This window comes from Lepidochelys olivacea (assembly GCF_965140295.1).
Source record: "Lepidochelys olivacea isolate rLepOli2 genome assembly, chromosome: 10".
Taxonomy (NCBI): Eukaryota; Metazoa; Chordata; order Testudines; family Cheloniidae; genus Lepidochelys; species Lepidochelys olivacea.
In genome coordinates this window covers 46,765,881-46,791,699 of record NC_140420.1, presented here as the reverse complement: position 1 = coordinate 46,791,699, position 25,819 = coordinate 46,765,881, and the positions used below count along the sequence as shown (strand labels likewise).

Below are 25,819 nucleotides of genomic sequence, written 5' to 3'. Positions count from 1 at the left end.
TTTCTGCATTATTATTGATAATTCTACCATTTCCACCTAGTCATGGACTAATATCATTGTCAGGCTATTACAAGCAGGAGAGTGGGGTGGGAGGAGGTATTGTTTCATGGTCTCTGTGTATATAATGTCTTCTGCAGTTTCCACAGTATGCATGTGATGAAGTGAGCTGTACCTCACGAAAGCTCATGCTCAAATAAATTGGTTAGTCTCTAAGGTTCCACAAGTACTCCTTTTCTTTTTGCGAATACAGACTAACACGGCTGTTACTCTGAAAATTGTCAGGATTCTTTTTGTTCCGAATATTGTTTTAAAACAACCTCTTTCTTATTGTCCTTAACTCTTCTGGCCATAGATTTTTCCTTGCGTCTCTTGGCTTCCCTTATCAATTTTCTATAATTCCTAACTTCTGATTTATATTCATTACTATCAACTACTCCTTTCTTCCATTTGTTTTTTTTTATATAGGCAGTTGTAAAATATTTTTAATTTTTTACAGCTGCCTTCACTTTCCCTCTAAACTGGGTTATTTTTTAAACCAGTTCAGCCTTCTGTCCTCAGTTGTGAGATTGTGGCTTTTGGAGCATCTAGTCAGGTGTTTTTAAATGATTCTCAATTATCAGTCATATTTTTCTGACTAAATTCTTCCTCCCAGCTGATTCAGCTCATAATTGTTTTCAGCTCTGTGAAACTGACCCTATTAAAGCACCAAATATATATATCACTTGTCTGGACTTTATTTGGCTTATCATTATAAACGTGATCAAGTCACGGTCATTTACACCTAAGCTACCATTAAGTCTCAGTTCTGTGATCAGTTTGTCTTGAATTGTCAAGATGAGGTTTAATACAGAATTCCCCCCTGTTGGCTTTAATAATTTCTGAGTTAAGAAATTATCATCTATAATGTTTAGACATTCCAAGGATGTTTTAGTACTGGGACCATGAAACCTCCAGTATTTGTCACTCAAACTGAAGTCCCCCATGATCAGCAAGTGCTATTCCTACACATTGTAGATAAGTACATAAGGAGCTGGTCCTCTTGTTCTCTAGTGTGATTTGGTGGTCTGTAGCAGACACCAACTAACATCGCATCTTGTGCTTTATCTGTTAGGACATTGATCCATACGCATTTAAGATAATTTTCTTCCAAGTCATCAGTGACTCGGAAACAGATAATACCATTTTTGACAGAGTGTCCCTTCCCCTCCCCTTTTGCCCACTTGATTCGTCTTGTATAGGTTATAACTGTTGATTTTTAACATTCCAATTGTGTGACTCATCCCACCCGGTCTCAGTAATACCAACTAAACTCAAAGTTATGCTCATAAATGAGCAATTCCAATGTCTCCTGTTTGTTTGCTCTTTGGTAGACCGGTCCAGTGCTGCTCTGCTCTCTCTGCTGTCCACCCGGCAGAACTCTCAGTCCCACTGCTTTCCCTGACATGAGGCACAGCAGCCATGGGTCGGGGAGGCAGGTCGTGGAGCCAGAGCTACTTTGCACGGTGCCACGAGGTTGCGAAACAGGAATTTCCCTACACCCCCCTATGGGGGTGTTTACCCCTCCTGAATTCCCCCCCCCTCAGTTTTGTGAACTAGTTACATGCAGTGTTGCCAATTTAGTGATTGTTTGGAAATCTGAATTGAAATTGAAACATTAATACACACTTTAAAAGCATATACAGTGTATGATAAAATACATGTATCTGAAAAAGTGTAATAGATTTGAAAAGTATGAACATCGATTAGCTTCCTTGTACAGCAGTTTATGACAATGTCAGTGCATTCATTTCGGTGATGTTGGCCAACCTAATAATTTCAAATTATGATTTGTAAGCAAAGTCTAAATGAGCTCTCCCTGACAGTTAGTGATGAGCTGGGGGTTGGGGGGGAAAAGGCTTCAGGACCAGATTGTATTTACATTCACACCTAATCTACCTAGGTATCCAGCAAACAGAGCTGTGTTGCCCAAGTGATAGATTTTGGCTGGGGTTGGGTTACAAATCACTTGAATGCGGGGTGGGGGTGGGGGGAGGGTAACGAAATGTTGTTATTCTTATTGTACGAGTAAAGGACAGCAGAACTGTACTTAGCCTGTGCTGATGGAGGGCATCGAGAGAGAGAGAGAGAGGGTGGGGACAGGTGTTTTGCTTGATGGTCTGCCTGAGTCACAAGTACTATTAAACCTGCCCCTCTCCACTGTTTAAAGACAGAGCTGATTAGGATCCATAGATAGTCTTTGTTCTGTTAAGTGACCACTACAGCTGAAATCACTGATCATGACCTGCTGTGGGACAGTGTTTCTGTGGCAGAGATGGCCCAGTCTGCACAAGCAGCGAGGTTCCCCCACTGAGAGCTCAGCTGAAATCACTGAGAGCTGCTGGAACCTCAAGAGACCAACTCGCAGAGGTCACAGTGGCAGGTGGCAGCAGAAGGTGACGTTGCAGGGCCATTGGCAACAGATCAATGGAGTGAACGGCAGCACAACGAACAACAGTGGCCAGAGCGAACAGTGAACAGCTGGAGGAACGAGCAAGGTGCTTTCTTGCCCCCCACCTGGGAGATGAACTCATGCGAAAGCACCTCTGACCTCTGAGTCTCCACTGACCAAGGACAACACCGGTGAGTGTTAATGAGGCTGTTGAGAATGTTGGAGACACAACACAGTTCATGTGAACAAACATGGCCGTGGCATCGTACTTTCTGTTTAAGCAAGAGATACCACACACTACAAACTGGAGGCCAATGTTAAGTCCATTGTCACTTGTTCATCCTGAAGTTGAACACTGGTTCCGAACAAGACCAGCAAATGCTCACTAGCTTTCTGCAAGAAACTCAACTGACTGGCTAGACACATGTAGTGCAACAGTGAAAGTCTCGACAGTTGAAAAAGTGAAGAACTCTCCCACCACATTCAAAAAATGTGCATACATCGCTGATGAATGCACCAATGCAAATGGGCATCAAGTATTAAGTCATTGTGTACGTTATCTTGATGTCAGTGGTAGGCCAGTGGATGCATTTCTAGATGGTCAAGTTATAGAAGACAGATTGGCTGCATCTGTGACAACCCACATCTTAGAAGAGTTAAATGCATGTCAATGGGACCCCAAACAGAGGGCTGCTTGTGCATTTGATGGAGCTGCAAACTTCTCTGGAAGACATGGTGGAGCACAGTCTTTACTCAGCGAAAAGCGTAACCCTAATCTCTCCTATACACACTGCAGAGGCCATCTACTCCAACTAGCGCTAGTACGAGCTGCAGACTCTTCAAAAGACATTAAAAAGCTATACATTTAATGTCTTCATTATATTCTTTTTTCAGCAAGAGTCCAAAAAGACTGAATATCTTGGAAAATATAGAAGATACACTGGGACTGAAGTTCAAATTAGTCCAACCTGGGAAAACCCTCTAGCTTTCTCATGAGTGATCCTTGGCTGTTGTCTTAAAATTACTCCAGCCGTTATTACTGGCTTTGGAAAGTATCTACCAAGATGGGATGGATCTAAGTAGTGAGGCTGGTGGATTACTTTTGCTACTATGTTCAGAGAAGACTATTGCCATTCTCTCTCTTGTAAGTCTACTGTTGAAACCACTTGGGTCATTAAACAATGCCATCCAGGTATCTGCTACAACAGTAGTAGATCTTTGTCCAGAAATAGAAGCTACATTTGGATCAATCAGAGAGCTATCCATTGAAAAAGTACTGGAAGACGCAAAGATTTGAGTCCAGAAGTTGACTAATGAAGGCATTTATACTGAATCCTTACGTGAAGTGGACAAGAAGTGTTAGTTAAGACAACTGAAAAAGTACACACTTGAGTCTTAAAAACCTACAACAGCGACTTCTAGATTCTACTCAATCTCTATGTAGCTTTTACAGATCCCTGTCCTATAAAACAGCAACAGTTGAGTGGAGTGAGGCACTACCAGCAATGAGGCTGCCATGGGATCAGGACAGAATAGAGAATTTGAACACAGAGTGGAATATCCTACAACAAATGAATGAATGAAGATTTGACTTCAACTTCTTTTTTATCATCACTAGTGGCTTGAATGGATCTTTGTGTTTATGTTTCCTGGGCTGAAAGAAGTAGGAATTCATCTCTTGCTACTCCCAGTCACAACAGCTACAGCTGAGCATTCTTTTTCATCATTGAATAGAATTTTGCATTTTGAAAGAAGTCACCTTCTGCCTGATCATGTGAATGAACTAATGAGCATATCAATTGAAGGAATGGAAGTACTGGACATACAAGAAGCCACCAAAGATGAATGCATTGCATTCAAGAAGTTCATTAACAGAGTTGTGCAAAATTATAACAAGAAACCAAGAAGGATGTAGATGTAGTGCTTCATAGAAGGCTTGAGTAGCCAACTTTAATTCGTGTGATGATTTTAAAATCAAATAAAATGGTCATGAAACATTTTTCAGTTTTTACTATGGTCCCATACAGCCCACCTTCACCCTCACAGTCTCACCCCTCATCGGCCCTGACCCCCACGCCCCGCTGTAAATTTGAACACCCCCCTAATCTCAATTCCTGGGGAAAACACTGTTGCGAAAGCACCTGCTGTAGAGATGGGGAGCGAGGCTGGGCAGGGAGCCCTCCCCAAGGGAGCCAGTACTGTGCTTCAGATTACCCTGCCCAGACTCCATCATGGCTGGTGGCACCAGAGACCCTGATCCAAGCAGCAAAGCCAGCCCACAGGCAGGGATGCTGGCGTGGAAATAGGAAGCCCAAACACGGACGGCAGTGAGTTACTTCTGGAAGCACCCCCTTCAGTCCCCCGTGAGGCCAAGGGGTGCAACAGACCATGTGCTGGCCACTCTGCCCTGGGCTGCATGCAAGGGAGGGAACTGAGCACTTCAGAGACGTGCTGTTAAAATACCACAGCCAGCTGTCATAAGAGTGGGTCAGACCAATGGTCCATCCAGCCCAGTGCCCTGTCTTCTGACAGTGCCCCATGCCAGGTCCCCCAGAGGAAATGAACAGAACAGGTAATTATCAAGTGATCCATCCCCTGTTGCCCATTCCCAGCATCCGGCAGTCACCCAGCACATGGTTTTGCATCCCTGACCATCTAGGCTAATAGCCATTGATGGACCTAGCCTCTGTGAACTTACTGAGTTCTTTTTTGAATTCAGTAATAGTTTTCGCAAAAAGAAAAGGAGGACTTGTGGCACCTTAGAGACTAACAAATTTATTTGAGCATTAGTCTCTAAGGTGCCACAAGTCCTCCTTTTTGCAAATGCAGACTAACACGGCTGCTACTCTGAAACCAGTAATAGTTTTGGCTTTCACAACATCCTCTAGCAAGGAGTTCCACAGGGTGACTGTGCGCTGAGTGAAGAAGTACTTCCTTTTTTTGTTTTAACCCTGCTGCCTATTAATTTTACTGGGTGACCCCTGGTTTGTGTGTCATGTGAAGGGGTAAATAACACTTCCTCATGCACTTTCTCCACCCCATTCATGGAGTGCGTGTTGCGTGTGATTGGTCCAGTCACAAGGGAACTCAGCAAGCCCCCTAAGCAGGCAGATCCAGAGAGCTGTTTTAGCCCTGGCTGTCTTGTCGGAGGCCCTGCCCGGATCCCAACGTCATTAGAGTGGAAATAAGGGGTACATTTTTAACAGTGAGAATAATTAATCATCGGAACAACTTACCAAGGGGTGTGGTGGATTCTCCATCACTGACAACTTTTCAATCACGACTGGATGTTTTTCTAAAAGCCACCTGGCATGGCCCCCTCTCCACCCAGCACAGGGCTGAGCTCACTGCCCCTCAGGATGGCTAAAGCCGGGGTGGGTGGAGGGGGCCATTATAACTGAAAGGCCCGAGGAAGGCGGGGGAGGGATGCCAGGGATGGTTAAAAAAGCTGTCTGTGTGTGCACATCCATGTGTCTATGCGTGTGTGCATGCGTATCCGTGCGTGTCTCCATGTGGAACTACGTGTCAATAACAACAATACACGCTCATTCATTCGTGCCTCCTGCTTTACTGAGTGTGTCATTCTCTGATCCCTCCCTACTCTTTACACCCATACCTCCATCTGTTCTGGGGCTTCCTTCACTCCCCAGAGCAGCAGCGTTCCCAACCTAGGAAGCAGTATCCCGGGGGGTGTGCATGTGTGTAACAAAGTGGGAATGTTCTTAATGTCTTCTTTGAATACTGTGTGCGTGCCTCAGTTTCCCCTATGTGTTACTCAAGTGTTTAGGTGGTGGGATGAGAGTGTGTGATCATTGCAGAGGCAGGTGTGACTGCTGGCTTGCCAGAGGCGCTAGGTGCCGCTGGCGGTATTTGTGCAGAAAGGCCCATCCTGCAGGCATGAAGCAGCAACTGTCCTGGGAGCTCACTGAGCCACATGCTGACAGCACTGCTCTCACGTGTCTCCACACACCCAGCCACTTGGGAGACAGCGCCACCCTGGGGACAGCTGCCAGCAAAGGGCAAGGACATCATCACGGGAAAGGGAAACAACAGCCTCGCTTCCCCTCCCCTCCCGCAGCCCTCAGCCTGCTGCCTCCCCGCACAGGGGACGGATGCAGCCTGGTACACACAGCAGCAGCCTGGCCAGCCACTGGTCCTGCAGCCTCCCACCCCCGCCCGTGCCCTGCCCCAGCACTTCCAGTGGGGGAAGGCCCTGCCCGATGGCCTGGCCAAGCACACTCACTTGAGGGAGAGAGAGAAGTCGTTCTTGCTGGTCTCGCTGTTGCGCACCAGGTAGCTGGCCTCCTTGCACAGCCTCAGCAGGGTCTCAGCGTCCGTCCGGCTGATTGCCCCATGGTACCAGCTGTCAGGGGAGACAGAGGCTGGCTCAGGGGCACTGCCCGGGCATGGAGCATCAAGCGGCAACGTCTATCCAGAGAGGAGCGAGCAGGAGGCATCAGCCAGCAGTGATGGCAGGCGAGCCAAAGCCACAGCAAGTAGCAGGAACAATTTGCTGCAGAACACTGTGGTTCTCTGCGTGGAACTTGCAGCAGCCATGTCAGTGAGTGTCCTGGTGGGTTCTCAAGCATGCTGATGCCCAGGCCCCGTGTAGTGAGCTGCGCAAAGGAGAGGAGAGCTGGGGGGGCAGCGGACTGGGAAAGGCTAGGGAGAGTGCTGCAGAGCTCCAGGAAGGATGGATGGGTGGCTGGCAGCGGGATTCTCTAGACTCACAACAGGCTGAGGGAGGCAGAAGGGAAGGACGCATGGAAGGGGACAGGCTGTGAAGAGGGGTGAAGGAGACTGCTGGGGTTCCCAGAAATAGAGAAGAACATGGAGTGGGGCTGGGCGTGAAAGGAAGTGAAGGGACTATGGAAAGACATTGGAGGGGAAGCAGAGCAGGGCAGTGGGACATAGGGGGGAAGCAGGGCAGGGCGGTGGGAAGTGGGGTAAGGCAGCGGGAGGTGGGGGGGACCAGGGCAGGACGGTGGGATGAGCCGGGGGAGCAGGGCAGGGCAGTGGGACGTAGAGGGGAAGCAGGGCAGGGCAGTGGGAAGCGGGATAAGGCAGCGGAAGGTGGGGGGAGCAGGGCAGGACAGCGGGATGAGTGGGGGGAGCAGGGCAGGGCAGCAGGACAGAAGCAGGGCAGGGTGGCTGGACGTGGCGGGGGAGCAGGGCAGGGCGGCAGGATGCAGGGGGTGAGTGGGGCAGGGCGGCAGGAGTGCCAGCACGGTCGGGCAGTGGGGGGGAACAGGGCAGGGCCGGGGGAATGGGGCAGGAAGCAGGGCAGGACGGTGGGGGGGAGCATGGCAGGGCAGGAGCAGGGCAGAGTGGTGGGGTGGAGTGGGGCAGTGCAGCGGGACACGGGGGGGGGAGCAGGGCAGGGCGGTGGGAGGAACAGGGCAGGTAAGCTGGACGCAGGGGGGGAAGCAGGGCAGAGTGTGGGATGCAGCAGGGGAGCAGGGCAGGGTGGCAGGATGCAGCGGGGGAGCAAAGCAGGGTTGTGGGCTGCAGGGGGGGAAAACAGGGCAGGGTGCTGGGATGCTGCGGGGGAAGCAAGGCAGGGCGGCAGGATGTGGTGGGGAGCATGGCAGGGTGGCGGGGGAAGCGGGGCAGGAAGGAAGCAGGGCAGGGCGGCTGGACACAGGGGGCAGGGGAGGTTATGGAGCATGGTGGAAGGGCACTGTTATGGTTCCCTTGTGCTCAGTCATGGTCCCATGGCCTGGGGCACTAGGGGCAGTGTGATGGATTAATGGCCTGGCCAGTACCCACAGGCCAGGCCCGCAGGATGAGCAGGGCTGGTTGGGGGGCTGGTGGCGTCCCTGACCGGTACAGGACTCACCACTGGCTCTCCAGAGGCAGGGTGGGGTTGATCCTCTCCCCGAGGGCCGGGCTGGGCTCTGTCTTGGGGTTCCCACTCACGTGTCTGTTCGCAGTTCGGGCCTTCTCCTCCCTGCTGGGCGACGAGTGGCCGTGCCCTGGCCCCTCACAATGGCCTGGGAGAGACAGACACAGTGTCAAGGGGCAGCTGGCAGGCACTGGGTACTGCTCCCCTCCCGCGTCCTGCTGCCCTGCCCAGCTTCCCCCCCATTGCGTCCCGCTGCCCTGCCCAGCTTCCCCCCCATTGCGTCCCGCCACCCTGCCCGGCTTCCCCACAGCTGGGGCACTGAGCCAGCCTGCCAGTTCTGGCTCACAGGCCCCAGTGGGGACAGCGTTGCTGGGCGTCCCCTACACACCAAGTGCTGCACTGGGCCTGGGGGCACGAACCCCACACAGGCCTTGGGGCGCATGCATGCCAGTTCCCATGGAGATGTGCTGTGGAGGTAGGGTGACCAGACAGCAAATGTGAAAAATCGGGACAGGGGGTGGGGGGGTAATAGGCACCTATATAAGACAAAGCCCCAAATATCGGGACTGTCCCTATAAAATCGGGACATCTGCTCCCCTTGTCTGGGGTGGAGGGACCTGCTGCCATTATCAGCCTCCCTGCAGGCACAGGGGAGACACAGACCCTGCACAGCGCACCACTGAGGGGGTGCAGTGCAGCTGCCCCCCGTGCCAGGCCAGGCGTGCCCTTGCTCTGGTTTCACACTGCGCCCACATCGCAGTTTGCACTGGAGCGAGGGAGTGAGCTCCCGCAGCCTGAGCGGTGCCGTGTCAGCACGTGGGCAGCATGGCACAGTGCGGCGTGCCAAGGAATATCGCTGCTGAGAGGCTGCAGTCTGAGGGGCATCGGCTCCACGCAGCCCGGCTCCAGCAGGCAGAGGGCAGGCGCAGCGTGGGGTGCAGGGGAACGCAGGCTGTTGAGCAGGGAGATCAGTGCTCGCGCTGCCTGGGCTGGGTGGTGAGCTCAAACCAGGGCTCAGAAGGCGGAAAGAGTGTGGCTGGCTCAGGAGAGGGGGCATGGGAGGGAGTGTGGCAGATGGATTGGGGCACAGAGGCAATATTTCCCAGGGTCCCACGAGGCCTCACTGGGGCGCCTGGCTGCGGAACACAGGAAATAGTCCCAATACAATCATTAAAACTCTCCAGTGCTCTTCAGGGAGGTTTCCTGCCCATTGCAAGGCCCACCCAAGTGGCAACAGGGCAACCTGGGCAGTCTGCAACTCACCCCCCTCAGAGCACAGGCTCCCTGGCCCTGGGCACAGACAGCAAGAACCAGGATCTGGACCAGCGTCCCAACGTCGGAATCTCCCTGCCCAGTGCTGCCCACAACCCCAGGGGCTACGCATGAGCAGCGCTCTGCCCTCCCGGCCTCTTAACACGGTCACACCCAGAACAGTGCATCCTGGCTGAGCTCCATGCAGCCTCACCGGGACGCCCACCCATCCCCACGGCCAGCTGAGCTCCACACAGCCCCACAGCAACACCCGCCTAGCCCACGGCCAGCTGAGCTCCACGCAGCCCCACAGCAACACCCGCCTAGCCCACAGCCAGCTGAGCTCCACTCAGCCCCACAGCAACACCCGCCTAGCCCCACGGCCAGCTGAGCTCCACGCAGCCCCACAGCAACACCCGCCTAGCCCCACGGCCAGCTGAGCTCCACGCAGCGCCCCGGCGACACCCGCCCAGCTGAGCTCCACGCAGCCCCATGGCAATGCCCACCAGGCCCCACAGAGAGGTCTGCCATGGGGCTTGTCTATATGGGACACTCAGGCAAGTTGAGCGGCATTGCCTGGTGATGTGCAGTCAGGGCACAGTAACCCTGGGGGGTGCTCTCTGCCAGCAGTCGGCAGCCATAATTTGCTGTAGCATCCACACAGGGTTGAGGCGCGGTCACCGCACCAGAAGCTAATTTGCCCTCACACCCCTGAGTGTCCCATGCCGGGCTCTGACGAAGCCAGTGTGCAGAACAGACCTGTGGCCAGGGCTGGCGCAGCCCCCACAGCACAGAGCAGGGCATGGCGATAGCACAACACTGTAGGGATCTGCAGCTGCCAGAGCCATCAGCCCCCCTCCCCTGAAATGTTCACTAGCTCCCTGCCTGGGACACACTGGGACACACTGAGCCCCCCATCACCCCCCTAAATGGAGGGGGGGAGGGTAGCTCCATTTTATGGACACCCAGCCAGCCATAAAATCCCTGTTAGTGGCTGTTCTCTACTTGCTTTACCTGTAAAGGGTTAAAAAAGGCCATAGGTAAAAGGAAGGGAGTGGGCACCTGACCAAAAGAGCCAATGGGAAGGCTAGAACTTTTAAAAATTGGGAAAAAACTTCCCCTTTGTCTGTTTTTCTCCAGAGAGAGGGGACAGAGCAGAGACAGGGCTGGAGCGATGCTGTAAAAAGCTGTGGGCCAGGTATGAAATCACCAGATCATACCTAGAAACTACTCATTTGAAACCCCAGGTATGTAAGTAGATCAGGAAATGTCTAGGAAGACGCAAATAGGTATATCTCTTTTATTTCTTTATGGCTTGTGGACTCCTCTGTGCTAACCCCAGGTGCTTCTGTTTTGCTTGTAACCTTTAAGCTGGACCTCAAGAGAGCTATCGTGATGCTTAATCCTTGTAATTGTTTTTTTAAAACCGAGCAAAAAGTCTAAGTTCCAAATGTATTTTCTTTCCTTTTTGTTTTAAATAAAATTTACGTAACAGGTTTATGCATATGTTGTTTAATTAGCTGATGGCAACAGCTGATTTCCTTTGTTTTCTTTCTCAGCTCTTCCCCGGAGGGGGGTGAAAGGGCTTGAGGGTACCCCACAGGAAGGAATTCCCAAGTGCGCCTTCCTGGGTTCTAAAAGGGTTTCTTTGCACTTGGGTGGTGGCAGCATCTACCCATCCAAGGTCAGAGAGAAGCTGTAACCTTGGGAGTTTAATACAAGCCTGGAGTGGCCAGTATTAATTTTTAGAATTCTTGCAGGCCCCCACCTCCTGCACTCGGAGTGCCAGAGTGGGGTATTGGTCTTGACAGCTTCCCCAGAACAGTTCAATTCCACAGCCCCCTCCAGCCGTGCTCAGCCCCCATGGCTCATCCTCCCCACAGCCCCCTCCAGCCATATTTGCCCACACAGCCCCCTTGAGCCGTGCTCACCCCCCACAGTCCCCTCCAGCCACGCTCAATGCCACAGCTCACTGCCTCCATGAGCCATGCTTACCCCCCCACAGCCCCCTCCAGCTGCGTACACACCCCCCGTAGCTCCCTCCAACTGTGCTCACTCCCCACGGCTCATCCTCTCCACAGCCCCCTCCAGCCACACTCACCCCACACAGGCCCCTCGAGCCGTGCTCACCCCCCACAGCTCCCTCCAGCCACACTCAATGCCACAGCTCAGCCCCCACTCCCCGCGGCCTCACTCACTCCCCCCCCACATGCAACTTTGCCCTTCCCATAGCCATTCCAAATGCCCCCGCAAAGATCATTTCCCAGCCTGTCGTTTGACCCATCTTTGCATCCCTCCACGGGCTGCCCCTTCTCTATCGCATGAAAAATAAGCTACTGGTCTTCACTTTCAAGGCCCTGCACCACCTAAAGGTCTCATTCTCTAGCAAGATGTCAGCTCCTGCTTCCATGATGCCAGGCTTCATCGCACCACTTGTTACATTTTCACACAAGCCTCTTGGTGCCCCTCTTTCTTTGGAGTTTGTGATGGAATTGCACCCCCGTGTTCACAACAATACAATGATCTTTGCACATGGTAGCATTTGAAAACTCATTTCCTGGTAACTATCACTCCAATAAAATGTGTGTGGCAACATTGTATGTGATGTTCTAAGATTCCCCAGTGTGATGTTCAAAACTCACGCAGCACCAAACTGGTCACGCAGGCCTGTCTTGGCCAGAGGAGTGTGTGTTTGCCTTAATTTGCATTTAAACAGAGTCACCAAGCAGGAAGGGAAAGCAAAGCAAGGCAAGCTCAAAACAGGTGAAAAAGAAACAGGGAACATCCTTCCGACTCCGTCTTCTAGTGCCCAGCTGGAAATGTTTTTTCAAGAGAGGGACTGAATCTATTAAAAGATGGGGCAAACATCCGAAGAGACCCCTCCCACTCCCTGCCCATTGCATTCTCTGCACCTGAGAAGACAAAAGGAAACAGCCATTCGACTTGGAGGCGGGTGGTTTCTGACTTAAAGAGTTTGGTCGGTAACCTTGATGGAAGCATGTGGTGAGAAATTTTGCTTGAATTTAATATAGTTTGTTAAATTAGGGCCTAGGAAGCATTTTATCTTTATTTTTCTTGTACAACTTCTGATTGTTGTGCCTCATGACTTGTTCTCACTTAAAATCTCTCTTTGTAGTTAACAAACTTGTGTTACTGTTTTATCTAATCCAGTGTGTTTAAACTGAAGTATGTGGGTAACACTATTTAAAATAATAAACTGATATATTATTCCCTTAAAGGAATAACAGACTTGAAATATGTATACTGTCTAGCAGAGGGCTGGGCAATACAGGACATATATTTCTGGGGGGAAATCTGGGACTGGGGGTGGGGTGTGTTGTGCTGCAGTTACACACAGGCACTCAGGGTGTGGCTTGCACGCTGAAAGGCTGTTTGAGTGGCCCAGGTGGAAGCCACTTCAGCAAGGCACCCCAGGTTGCAGGGCAGGGGTGACACAGCCTCCCACTAGTCTGGCTGTCACAGAGTAGCTCCCCATAAACATCCCCCAAAGCTCCCTCATTATCCACCTTCAAATCCCTCCTGAAAACTCTCCTTTGCCGTATGCCTACAGAAAACTAAACAACAGCCAGGCCATGGTGTGCTGAGCTCACTGCCCATTGTGCTGACCAATACAATCTCACTGTTTCTTTGTGCTCCCTCATTGGTCTGTTAGTATCCAAAGTAAGTGGGGGGAAATGGACAGCAATCCATATCAATTAGAAATCAGCAATGGCAGAAAATTAGTAATTGAAGCTAAGGGCATTAGGGAAAAATTCATGGCTGGCAGGGGTAAGGACAATAAGTTTTTAAACTATACTAGCAACAATGAAATCCTAGCATTGGTATGGGCCCATTGTTAGCTGGAGATGGGAACATTCTTTATAATGATGCAGAAAAGGCAGAAGCTTTCCACAAATATTGCTGCTCTCTCTCTTTGGAAAGAAGCAGAATCACCAAATACTTTCTAGTCCATTAGTAATCTAGGAGGATGTTAGAGAATATCTACATAGTCCTGCCTTGAGTGCCGGGGACTGGACTAGAAGACCTCTTGAGGTCCCTTCCAGTGCTACGATTCTACTAGGGATAAACATTATTACACTAGCAGGTCTGGATCACTTGAACCCCAGAGTTCCAAAAGATCTGGCTGAGGGGATCTCTGGCCAGCTGATAATTTTTAATAAATTTTGGAATACTGAGGAAATTCCAGAAAACTAGAAGAGTGCTAATGTTCCAATATTCAAAAATGGCAAGCAGGATGAGCCAGGTAACTATGGGATGATTAATATTGCTGAATGAAAGTTATATATCAAAGAACAATGAGTGCAGGCCATGCCTACAGAATGGGGGACTATATCCTAGAAAGCAGTGATTCTGGAAAGGATTTAGAGATCGTAGTGGACAATAACTGAATGTGAGCTCCCAGTGTGATTCTGTGGCAAAAAGAGTGAATGAGATCCTGGGATGTATAAACAGGGGAGTAGTAAGCATGAGTAGGGCAGTGATTTTTACCTCCATATGCAGCATTAGTCAGACAGACACTGGAATACAGCATCCAGTTCTAGAGCCCACATCTGAAAAATGGGAGAAAAGAGCCACAAAAGGGATGGAGAAAATGCTCTTCAAGGAGAGACTTAAAGATCCCAATCTTCTTATCAAAAAGAAGATTGAGAGGTGACTTGATTATGGTGTATAAGTACCTTCCTGGGGAGAAAAGACTGGATATTCTGGCCCTAGAATCTAGCAGACAAAGGCAGAAAAAGAACCAATAGCTGGAAGCTACCAGACCAATTCAAATCAGAAATCAGACACAAATTGCTAACAGGGAGAGTGATTAGCCACTGGAACAAACCAGCACAGGAATGTTGGTGTCTCTATCTCTTGAGGTCTCTAGATCCGGACTGGGGCCTCTGGGAGATGCTTTAGCCCAACACAAGTTATGGGGTTCAATACAGGGGGAAATGTAATGGCTGGTGTTACACAGCAGGTCAGTCTAGCTATTGGATGGTCCCTTCTGGCCTTAAATGCTATGAATCCACAAATCCGTCACCTCCTGTCTTAGTCTGTAACTGTGCAGGATAGGGACCATCTTTTCCTACTTTCACAGCATCTCAGGGATCATTAGACTGTCGAGTCTGACCTGCTGTATAACACACAGAAAGTTACCCCTGTACTGAGCCCAAGAACTATAGTTAGATCGAAACATTTCAGCCCTCTGGAGACTCAACGGTTGTGAGCCACAGGCAGAGAACAGGAGTGCTGAGGTGAAACAGTGCCTAAGACCCCTGCAATGGCATGAAATTGGTTAGGCGGGATATGCTCAGATGATACTACACCCCATGCAGCAGAGGAGAGCAAAACCCCTCCAAAGTCTCTTGCAATCTGACCTGGGGGGAAATTCCTTCCTGACCCTAATCTGATCACCCTGAGCATGTGAGCAAGACCCGCTATCTTCTAAGAAAGAAGATTCTCTGTGACACCTCAGAATGCTGGTCCACCCCATCCTGTGCCCCATCTCCAGCTGTGGCCAATCTCTGGTGCTTCAGAAGAAAGTGAAATAAAATCCAGAATACATGGAGCCAATTGTGCATGTGGGGAAAATATTCCTTCCTCACCCCTGGCAGTGACTGGCTGAAGCCCTGAAGTGTGAGACCGGGTTACAGAAAGTAGCACAACGAGGTCTTGGCCCGTGACTGGCACTAGGGCAACACAAATCAGAACGATAACTTTTCCCTGCCAGCACATTGCCACTACAAGTGATGTAGTGGTGGGAGTCTGCTATAGACCACCGGACCAGGGGGATGAGGTGGATGAGGCTTTCTTCCGGCAGCTCACGGAAGCTACTAGATCGCATGCCCTGATTCTCATGGGTGACTTTAATTTTCCTGATATCTGCTGGGAGAGCAATACAGCGGTGCATAGACAATCCAGGAAGTTTTTGGAAAGCGTAGGGGACAATTTCCTGGCGCAAGTGCTAGAGGAGCCAACTAGGGGGGGCGCTTTTCTTGACCTGCTGCTCACAAACCGGGTAGAATTAGTGGGGGAAACAAAAGTGGATGGGAATCTGGGAGGCAGTGACCATGAGTTGGTTGAGTTCAGGATCCTGACGCAGGGAAGAAAGGTAAGCAGCAGGATACGGACCCTGGACTTCAGGAAAGCAGACTTCGACTCCTTCAGGGAACGGATGGCCAGGATCCCCTGGGGGACTAACTTGAAGGGGAAAGGAGTCCAGGAGAGCTGGCTGTATTTCAAGGAATCCCTGTTGAGGTTACAGGGACAAACCATCCCGATGAGTCGAAAGAATAGTAAATATGGCAGACGACCAGCTTGGCTTAATGGTGAAATCCTAGCGGATCTTAAACATAAAAAAGAAGCTTACAAGAAGTGGAAGGTTGGACATATGACCAGGGAAGAGTATAAAAATATTGCTCGGGCATGTAGGAATGTTATCAGGAGGGCCAAATCGCACCTGGAGCTGCAGCTAGCCAGAGATGTCAAGAGTAACAAGAGGGGTTTCTTCAGGTATGTTGGCAACAAGAAGAAAGCCAAGGAATGTGTGGGCCCCTTACTGAATGAGGGAGGCAACCTAGTGACAGAGGATGTGGAAAAAGCTAATGTATACTCAATGCTTTTTTTGCCTCTGTTTTCACTAACAAGGTCAGCTCCCAGACTGCTGCGCTGGGCATCACAAAATGCGGAAGAGATGGCCAGCCCTCTGTGGAGATAGAGGCGGTTAGGGACTATTTAGAAAAGCTGGACGTGCACAAGTCCATGGGGCCGGACGAGTTGCATCCGAGAGTGCTGAAGGAATTGGCGGCTGTGATTGCAGAGCCACTGGCCATTATCTTTGAAAACTCATGGCGAACCGGGGAAGTCCCGGATGACTGGAAAAAGGCTAATGTAGTGCCAATCTTTAAAAAAGGGAAGAAGGAAGATCCTGGGAACTACAGGCCAGTCAGCCTCACCTCAGTCCCTGGAAAAATCATGGAGCAGGTCCTCAAAGAATCAATCCTGAAGCACTTGCATTAGAGGAAAGTGATCAGGAACAGCCAGCATGGATTCACCAAGGGAAGGTCATGCCTGACTAATCTAATCGCCTTTTATGATGAGATTACTGGTTCTGTGGATGAAGGGAAAGCAGTGGATGTATTGTTTCTTGACTTTAGCAAAGCTTTTGACACGGTCTCCCATAGTATTCTTGTCAGCAAGTTAAGGAAGTATGGGCTGGATGAATGCACTATAAGGTGGGTAGAAAGCTGGCTAAATTGTCGGGCTCAACGGGTAGTGATCAATGGCTCCATGTCTAGTTGGCAGCCGGTATCAAGTGGAGTGCCCCAAGGGTCGGTCCTGGGGCCGGTTTTATTCAATATCTTCATAAATGATCTGGAGGATGGTGTGGATTGCACTCTCAGCAAATTTGCGGATGATACTAAACTGGGAGGAGTGGTAGATACGCTGGAGGGGAGGGATAGGATACTGAAGGACCTAGACCAATTGGAAGATTGGGCCAAAAGGAATCTGATGAGGTTCAATAAGGATAAGTGCAGGGTCCTGCACTTAGGACGGAAGAACCCAATGCACAGCTACAGACTAGGGACCGAATGGCTAGGCAGCAGTTCTGCGGAAAAGGACCTAGGGGTGACAGTGGACGAGAAGCTGGATATGAGTCAGCAGTGTGCCCTTGTTGCCAAGAAGGCCAATGGCATTTTGGGATGTATAAGTAGGGGCATAGCGAGCAGATCGAGGGACGTGATCGTTCCCCTCTATTCGACATTGGTGAGGCCTCATCTGGAGTACTGTGTCCAGTTTTGGGCCCCACACTTCAAGAAGGATGTGGATAAATTGGAGAGAGTCCAGCGAAGGGCAACAAAAATGATTAGGGGACTGGAACACATGAGTTATGAGGAGAGGCTGAGGGAACTGGGATTGTTTAGCCTGCAGAAGAGAAGAATGAGGGGGGATTTGATAGCTGCTTTCAACTACCTGAAAGGGGGTTCCAAAGAGGATGGCTCTAGACTGTTCTCAGTGGTAGCAGATGACAGAACGAGGAGTAATGGTCTCAAGTTGCAGTGGGGGAGGTTTAGATTGGATATTAGGAAAAACTTTTTCACTAAGAGGGTGGTGAAACACTGGAATGCGTTACCTAGGGAGGTGGTAGAATCTCCTTCCTTAGAGGTTTTTAAGGTCAGGCTTGACAAAGCCCTGGCTGGGATGATTTAACTGGGAATTGGTCCTGCTTTGAGCAGGGGGTTGGACTAGATGACCTTCTGGGGTCCCTTCCAACCCTGATATTCTATGATTCTATGACTTGTGTGTGTGTGTGTGGGGGGGGGGGGGTGGGTACAGCAGCTGTTCTGCACCCACTGCCCCATGCAGCCCAAAGCCAGCTTTTTGCCTACTTTTCTGACAGCCCCACTGGGCATCAGAGAGGCAGGAATGAGCTTAGAGCCACCTCAGAGATCGGCCTGCTGGTGGATATTATTTCCTCACAGGATGATTCTTGCTTCCCTCTCCTCCTGAGGGTTCATTATCGTTACTCAGCAGCACAGCCCTGCTGCACAAGTGCCCTGCTGATCACCCAGCCATGGCAAGATTCCCCTTTGTGCTGTCCTGACACACTGGTCCTGGCAGCCGCACCAGTGGTGCAGAGCAACAGGAAGTGGGACTGCTCACAGGATTAGCCTCCTCCACCACCACTCGGAGCAGGGTTTGGGAAGCCTGCTCCATCACTGCCATCCTCCAGCACAGCACGGCAGGTTCCCCACACCCCCCTGCAGGAACTAACCCCCGCTTCCTGCCTTTCTGCTGGGGCATTGGACAAACACTGCCCCTGTCCACACTGCCTAGCGCGACCGGGGTTCACTCTGCACCAGCCCGCCTCATTCATGGCAGGGCCCTGCAGCCACGCTCAAGCTGCCCTAATCCATCTCCGCTGCCATGCCCTCTGGGTACCGACCCCATAGTTCCCAGCACAGCTACCAGAACAGTGCATTCTGGGGGATTCGGACAGTGCATTTTGAGGAAGCCCGGACGAGGCAGGTCCTGGCCTGGCTGATTGCGCCATTCCCAAGGGACCAGCCCTGGCTGTGCTGCCGGCTCAGCCCGGAAGACAAGGTCGCCTCCCAGCAGGGCCAGTGAGTGTGGCCAGGAGGCAGGGCTTGGGGGAGTGGGTTTGTGGGAAATCTGGGGGGGGGGTGCTGGGCTGTGAAGGGGCAGGGAGGATCTGTGTGCATTGGGGCACTAGGGAATGGGGGTTCTGTGGGGTGCTGGGCAGCTGTGGTGGGGCTGTGGGCAGGGGTGGTGTTGTGCAGAGTGCTGTGCATTTGTGGGTGGAGCTGTGGGGTGCTCGGCATAGTGGATCCAGGGGGTCTCTGGCCATAGGGAGTCGGGGGGTGTTGGGCAGGGGAGAGGGGGGCTGTGTGGTGTGGCAGGGCCTGCCCCAGAGGGGAAGTGGCATGCTGGCAGCACAGGGCTGGGTAGGCCACTGTGCGTCTGGCAACTGCCAGTTTATAAATAGTGCCCTTGCATTGGGCAGAGCAGGGCCGCCCCTGCCATGCATGTCCCATTGCCTCTGGCTGGCCCCTTGCTCTGGGGACCTCCCCGTGCCATGCTCCACTGCCTCCATGGGGGCCTACAAATATGCTTGGCACCAGGCCCACAAAAGATTAATCCGGCCCTGCTCTTGCTGGCACCATTAAGGACGTCCAGCGAGCCCCTATGCCAGGCAGCTGCTGCCGCTCAGCCCCTGAGAATGGGTATGTGTTAGGGGAACCCACACAGCTGCCCATGTGGGGCAGGGAGCCATGCGCTGCACTGGCTGGAGCTTCCCAGCAGCCCCCCAGGTTGTGGGAGCGTGTGGCCCTGGGCACAGTTGAGGGCGACTCACCGTTCATGTCTTCGTGGTTGTGTTGGGGCTGGCTGGGGTGCGCAGGGGCATGGGCCTCGCCATCGGGGGGGCTTGTACCGCTGTCGAGCTGTCCCACAGGGGGAGGCCACGGCAAGTCTTTGATCACTTTGATCTCAACTGGACAGAAGCAGCAGAGGCGGGGAGGTGGGGGGGAGAGAGAGAGAGAGAGCACGCGCACGTGAGCTGGCTGAAGCTGTCCCGGCACCCAGGGTCCAGAGGAGGTAGGCAGGAAGTGGTGTGGGGAGAGCGGAGGATGGGGGGAGATGCTGAGTCCCCACGTGCCCAGCCCCACACTTGGTTTCCAGCTCCTCTCTGCAGGCTGGCACTCCCAGGCTGGTCAAGGCTGCAAACCAGCACCTGCCCTAGATGCCAGTGTGCAGGGCAGTGCCCAGATGGGGCAGGGTGAGAGGCACAAGGTGAGTCACGGGAAATACCTGGATCTTCCTGCTGCACCGTGGGGCCGGGGCCCAGGCAGTTGTTAGGGCAGCGCTACACACGAGAGGAGCTCTGCTGGGGGCACAGCCCTCAGCAAACAGCCCTGCTGCACCCACAGCCTGGCAGCAGCTGCCCCACTACAGACCAGCGCAGGGGGCTGCCTGGGCCAGGGAAGAGACAGGGACAGATCGTCAGCATCCCAGCACACCATACGTCTGGCTCTCGCAGCACTGTGGCCCCTGGGCGGGAGCGTCTGGCCACCCAGACTCAGTGCTCCCAGCTGTGCCCCCGCATCCACCCGGGCTCTTGCCAGAGAGCAGGGGACACCCAGACCTAAAGCCCATTCTGGATAGCCCCAGTGCTGCACCCACCCCTCCCAATCACCCCGTCCTCGTTGGCAGGTGCTCTCCAGCTCCCCATGACAGCCTTGTGACCTCTCCCGGAGCTCTGCACAGACTCCCACAAGCCCACTCTCCTCCCACCTGGCTGGCACCCATCCACATTCCTACCATGCTCCCCCTCCTGGGGTCCTGCCCCCTCCACAGCTCAGTAGCTCCCAATTCTGCCAGCCCCTGAAGCACCCCTGTCTGCCCCTCCTGCCTGCAGCCCAGGCTGGTCCCTGGCTCCTAGCTGAGAGGAAAGGGGGGGCACCTGACTCCCTGGGCTCCCTCTCCTTGGCCTGTCCCGCTCAATTCCATCTCAGCACCTCTTGAATCCTACCTCAGAGCATGGCCATGTCCCCCTCTCCTCAATCTCCTGGCTGGTCTCCCTTTTTCCCAGGCTCTTCCTACCCCAGCACTCCCAGATGGCCAAGGGGGATTGTGCTGTGGTGCTCATGGCTGGTGCATGGCTGCTGCGGGCCAGCAGAGTGGGCAGCAGAATTCGCTGCACCCCAGGCCCGAATGGTGCCCCGCCTCCAGAGACAGCGCAGTGGCCCAGGAAATGGGGCCATGCCCGTGGGATGGCTCGGGGTTAGTGCCAAGCCCTCAGCTCCATGGGGGTGCAGAGCCTGGTGCTAAGGGAGTGAGCACGGAGCAAGCGTTATCACACACACCGAACTCAGCTGAGTGAGCAGAGCCCCGGGGGACTCTGCATAGCACGGGACCAATCCCCTCCTGCCACCCCAGGGTGCTGTTACAATGTGCCATGCCAGCCCCACATCACTCCTCCAGATAATCAGGGACAGCAGCAAGCCAGCCCATGCCCAGGAGGCCAGCCCCTGCACAGCCTGTGCACAGGGGAAACCGCCCACCTCTTCTACTGACATCTCTGCAGGGGGCTTTCCTGGGGGGGGTACTGCTCCAGGACACTGGGGCTTGGGTGTACAGTCCTGGGCTGACAGGACTGCGGGGAGCGGTGGCGTGCACTCGCCCAGCCCCCTGGCTGCAGCTGACATGATGAGCAAGGGACATGGAGGCCACACCCAGCTCCACTGCCATGGCTGGCTGGTCGGGAGGGAGAGGCCCCATGTCCCCCACCCCGACGCAGTGCACAGGAAGAGGTGCTTGCAGGAAGTGCCTGACTTGGGGTGTGGGATTGGGCAGGACAGGCACTAGGTTATATCCTCAGTAGCAGGCCAGCCTTCCCCCTCCCCCTACTTGTGGGACTCAACCCCTGATGCCCCTCTTAACAATACCTATAAGAAAGCACCTGCCTGAGGAGTGAGATCCCGGCCTTGACCGCATGTTAACTGTGGTGCTTAACAATGGCCACTCAGACACTGCCTGTGGGATGCTTCACTGCTGGTCACATGCTCCCAGGATTGATTTATTAAGCACTGGTACCAGCTTGGTGAGGTTGGGCCCTGCCCCACGGACGCATGCTGCCTGATGGAAAGATGGCGAGACAGGGCTTTGAGACCACCCAGGCAGAGCTGGGAGGTAGAGCGGGAGCCCAGAGCTGTGACAGCAGAGGGCTGTGATTGCTGGGCACCAGCAGAGCAGATCCCCACCCCAAGCAGGAGCCAGGAGCTCCAGGGTAGGGCATGCAGCGAGGCACCTGTTCTGCCCCATGCTATGGGGAGTGGGAAGGGTGCAAGCCCAGTGCTAATGGGAGGGCGTTGCCCCAAGGTCTGGACAAAGAATGGGTATCCACCAGGGAGATGGGCTGTGTGGACCCAGAGGGAAGGGGATGGGGTTCTCAGGCAAACCCAAGGAAGCTGGGGAGCCTCCAGCGAAGCCGAGGAATCAGGAATCAGTGAGGCTGGTGCTGAGCCCCAACCCTGGCTCATGCCCGATGCCACTGGCACCCTGCAGCAGAGACGGGTGCCCAGGCCCAGGCAGCCTCGGTCCCCATCACTCACTCACATGACCTGGCACAGCTGAGCTATTGCAATTAAACTGCAGCTAAGATAAGAGTTGGGCAATTAGCGAGCGCTGCTGGGGGAGCCAGGCGCTAATGTGCTGCATGGATTTCCCCATTAGCCAGCCCAAACGTGATCAATCCCCAGCAGGGAGATAAATGGTTGGGGGGAAGGGGGCTGGGACTCCCAAGCCGAAGGCCCAGAGACAGCCAAGGGCAGCGGCTCCAGGGCAGGGAAGCCCAGGAGGTGGAGCAGTGGAGGTCTTGTCCCTGGGGCAGGAGCACTATGCAGGGAAGAAGGGAACAATAACATGGCAGTCAGCAGGGCCCTAGGGATCTGCCATCCCCCCCGACCCCCAACACCAGGGGCTGAAACTCTGGGGTCCACGATCAGCCAGGCAGAACAGACAGGAGTTGGTTCCCAGGGAGGCGCAGAGCAGACGGGCAGCTTCACCGCAGAGACTGACAAAAAGTTTCCTTGCCAGGGCCCAAGTCCAGAATTCCCATGTGAGCGGCATGGGTGCCCATGCCCCACCGCTGGAGGGCTCAGAGCCACACCAGGAAGCCTGGACACTGAGTCAGGCAGCAGAAGGCAATGAGTGCGCATGTGAGCCCAGGGGCGGGGCAGGGCAGGGAAGGCTGGAACTGCCCCATGCCACATGGAAGGGGGGGCCACAGGGAGCCCCTAAGAATGGGGTTCCTGGAGCATGAGACCCAGGGGGGTACTGGCAATGTGAGGCCTTTCCAGGCTGACCCAGCAAGGCTGCCCCTGCCAGGCCAAAGCAGCTGAACGCTATGCCAGGACCCTGCCCCTGCCACCCTCACCTGCAAAGGCCTTGGAGATGCGCTCCTTCTTCCACTCCCAGGGCTGGTCATACTCCTCGGGTGGGCGCTCATCGTCCTGGGGCAGCCGCGACTCCCTGGGCCGGGCACAGGATGGGCGCTCGCTGTCTGGGGGTAGCCCATTGGGCACCGGCTCATAAGGTGTGTCGTACAGGGGCAGCGGCTGGGCAGGGGCCTCGAGGGAGCCCTTCAGGCGGATCTCTGGCAGGAGGGAGAAGGGAGAACACCATGAGCTCTTTTCCAAATCCTGACCATGTCACTGAGCGGCTGAGCCCCCTGCCCCGCATGGCTCAGGGCTCCGTCACCAGCTGCAGTCACAGCTTGCCAAGCTCCCTCCACGCTGGGCCAGGGCTGCCACCTGCAGTGCCAGGGCTGGGGCTGGATACAGAGACCCAGGCGGCGTGAGAGGCTCTCTGGAGCATTGGAGACGTTTCGCTAAACAAGACTGAGTGCCAGAACATAAGAGAGTTACCTGTGATGTGTCGGGCTTGGGCCCCACCTAGTGGGATGCCCAGAATATCCCTGTGCCCTGCATCCCAGCCCCTGATCCCAGGGTTCCCATGCTCCAACTCTGCTTCCCATAATCCCCAGCCTGCAAGGTAAAGAACCCTGTACACACCTTCCAGAGAAGCCAGGAACCGTAGAGAGGAACGACTGGCCCTGGAAGAAGATACAGGGTTTTTCCCCCATAGATTCTAAGGCCAGAAGGGACCACTGTGATCATCTAGTCTGATCTCCTGTATAGCACAGGCCAGAGACCTGCCCCATCATAGTTCCTAGGGCACATCTTGTAGAAGAACATCCAGTCTTGACTGAAAAATTGACAATGATGGAGAATCTACCACGACCCTTGGTAAATTGTTCCAATGGGTAATGACTCTCACTGATAAAAATTTACACCTTATTTTCAATCTGAATTTGTCTAGCTTCAACTTCCATCCATTGGATGGTGTTAGACCTTTCTCTGCTAGATAGAAGAGCCCACTATTAAATATTTGTTCCCCATGTAGATACTTATAGACTGTGATCAAGTCATCCCTTGGCTAAGCTAATCAGTTTGAGCTCCTTCCATCTATCACTAGAAGGCAGGTTTCTAATTCTGTAATCATTCTCCCGGCTCTTCTCTAACCCCTCTCCAATTTATCAACATCCTCCTTGAATTGCGGGCACCAGAACTGGACCCAGGATCCCAGCAGCAGTCACACCAGTGCCAAACACAGAGGCAAAATAACCCCTCTGCTCCTACCTGAGATTTCCATTTCTGCATCCAAGAAGGACATTAGTCCTTTTGGCCACAGCATCATGCTGGGAGCTCATGTTCAGCGGATTATCCACCACACCCTCCAGATCTTTTTCAGTCACTGTTTCCCAGGATAGAGGCCCCATCACATAAATATGACCCACATTCTTTGCTCCCAGATGTATCTATTTACATTTAGCCCTATTAAATGCATATTGTTTGCTAGCATCCAATTTACCAAGCAACCCAGATTCCTCTGTATCAGTGACCTGTCCTCTCTTATTTACCACTCCCCCAACGTGCGTGTCATCTGCAAACTTGATCCATGATGATTTTATGTTTTCTTCCAGGTTATTGATAACGATGATAAATAGTGTAGGGCCAAGGGCCACGAACCAATCCCTGAGGGACCCTATTAGAAACACACCCAACTGATGACGATTCCCCGTTTACAGTTACTTTTTCAGACCTATCAGTTGGCCAGCTTTTAATTCATTCAATGTGTGCCATATTATTTTATAGCTTCCTAATCCAAAGGTCGTGTGATGTCAAGTCAAACACCTTATGGAAGTCTAAGCACGTTAACGTCAACACTGGCACCTTCATCAACCAAATTTATGATCTTATAAAAAAAAAAGATATCAAGCTAGTATGACAGGGATCTATTTCCCATAAACCCATGTTATATTACCCGGTGAGCAATCCCCAGCCCTCGCCAGTGTCAGTGAATCGGAACCTGGCTCTCCAGGCGGAAGCATGGGACAGCCCTGGCGTCACTCCATGCAGAATGACACACTCGTGTCAGAGCGTGCCACCTGTCTGTGGCGCTGGGAACAGGGCCAGGGGCACAGCTCGAGCTCCAGCATCTGCCTGCGACACAGGGCAAATGCTAGCTACCGGGGTTTGAAATACACTTGTGGCCCTTGGCCCTAGTTCTCTCCCTGAGGCCAGAGATGGCACATGCACCCACTATGGAGTGTGGGCAGCCGCGGGGTGGGCAGGCATAGCCGTGCTGAGCAAAGTGCACCTCTGCCTTTCCCTACCCCGCGCTAGACCCAGGAGCAGCTGCAGGTTCAAACAGGGAGGAAACTCTGGACCTGCCAGCAACACAGCAAGGCCTCAGACTGCAGAGCAAAAGTCCCCGTGTAGAGGCTGCCCCCATCTCCAGGGCATCTGGGGCACAGTGACCCAGGAGCAAACAGTGCCAAGCAGGCCCCCAGCCCAGGCTGCTCAGCACAGCGCAAAGGGGCAAAGGGGCAGAGCTCTGCCAGGGAGGAGGAGAGGGGCCTATGTCCCCAGCGCGCTTGCAGTTGCCGGAGCAACTTCACCCCAGTGGAACCAGGAGTGCGTCTGGGCTGCAGGAGACAGGCTGAGTAAGGGCAGCAGGTGAGAAAAGGCCTGTGTGTACAAGTGAGAGGGACCCAATGAACACGGAGCAGCAGTTTCCATCGCCAGCCAGGCAGTTCCCCAAATGCAGCTCCCTCCCCTGGTTCCCTACCCGAGCACTGCGGGCGAAGGCAACAGTCGAGTTTGCCCCACATGTCACCAGGCAGCGCTGACTGACCATGTCCC

General features: G+C 53.2%; 1 protein-coding gene across 3 annotated transcripts in view; it reads right to left on the bottom strand.

The window, feature by feature from the left end:
* The window catches only part of SHF (Src homology 2 domain containing F), a 74,101-nt gene that overhangs the window by 7,950 nt on the left and 40,332 nt on the right, over positions 1-25,819 (bottom strand). The window contains exons 3-6 of one of the 3 annotated variants that reach the window (XM_084641454.1): positions 22,990-23,208; positions 19,408-19,545; positions 8,268-8,421; positions 6,672-6,791 (exon numbers count right to left, since the gene is read on the bottom strand). In XM_084641454.1, coding sequence (XP_084497580.1) covers positions 6,672-6,791; positions 8,268-8,421; positions 19,408-19,545; positions 22,990-23,208 — 631 coding nt within the window. The remainder of the gene's footprint in view (positions 1-6,671; positions 6,792-8,267; positions 8,422-19,407; positions 19,546-22,989; positions 23,209-25,819) is intronic. The other 2 variants (XM_084641456.1, XM_084641455.1) reach the window with 2 other exon arrangements.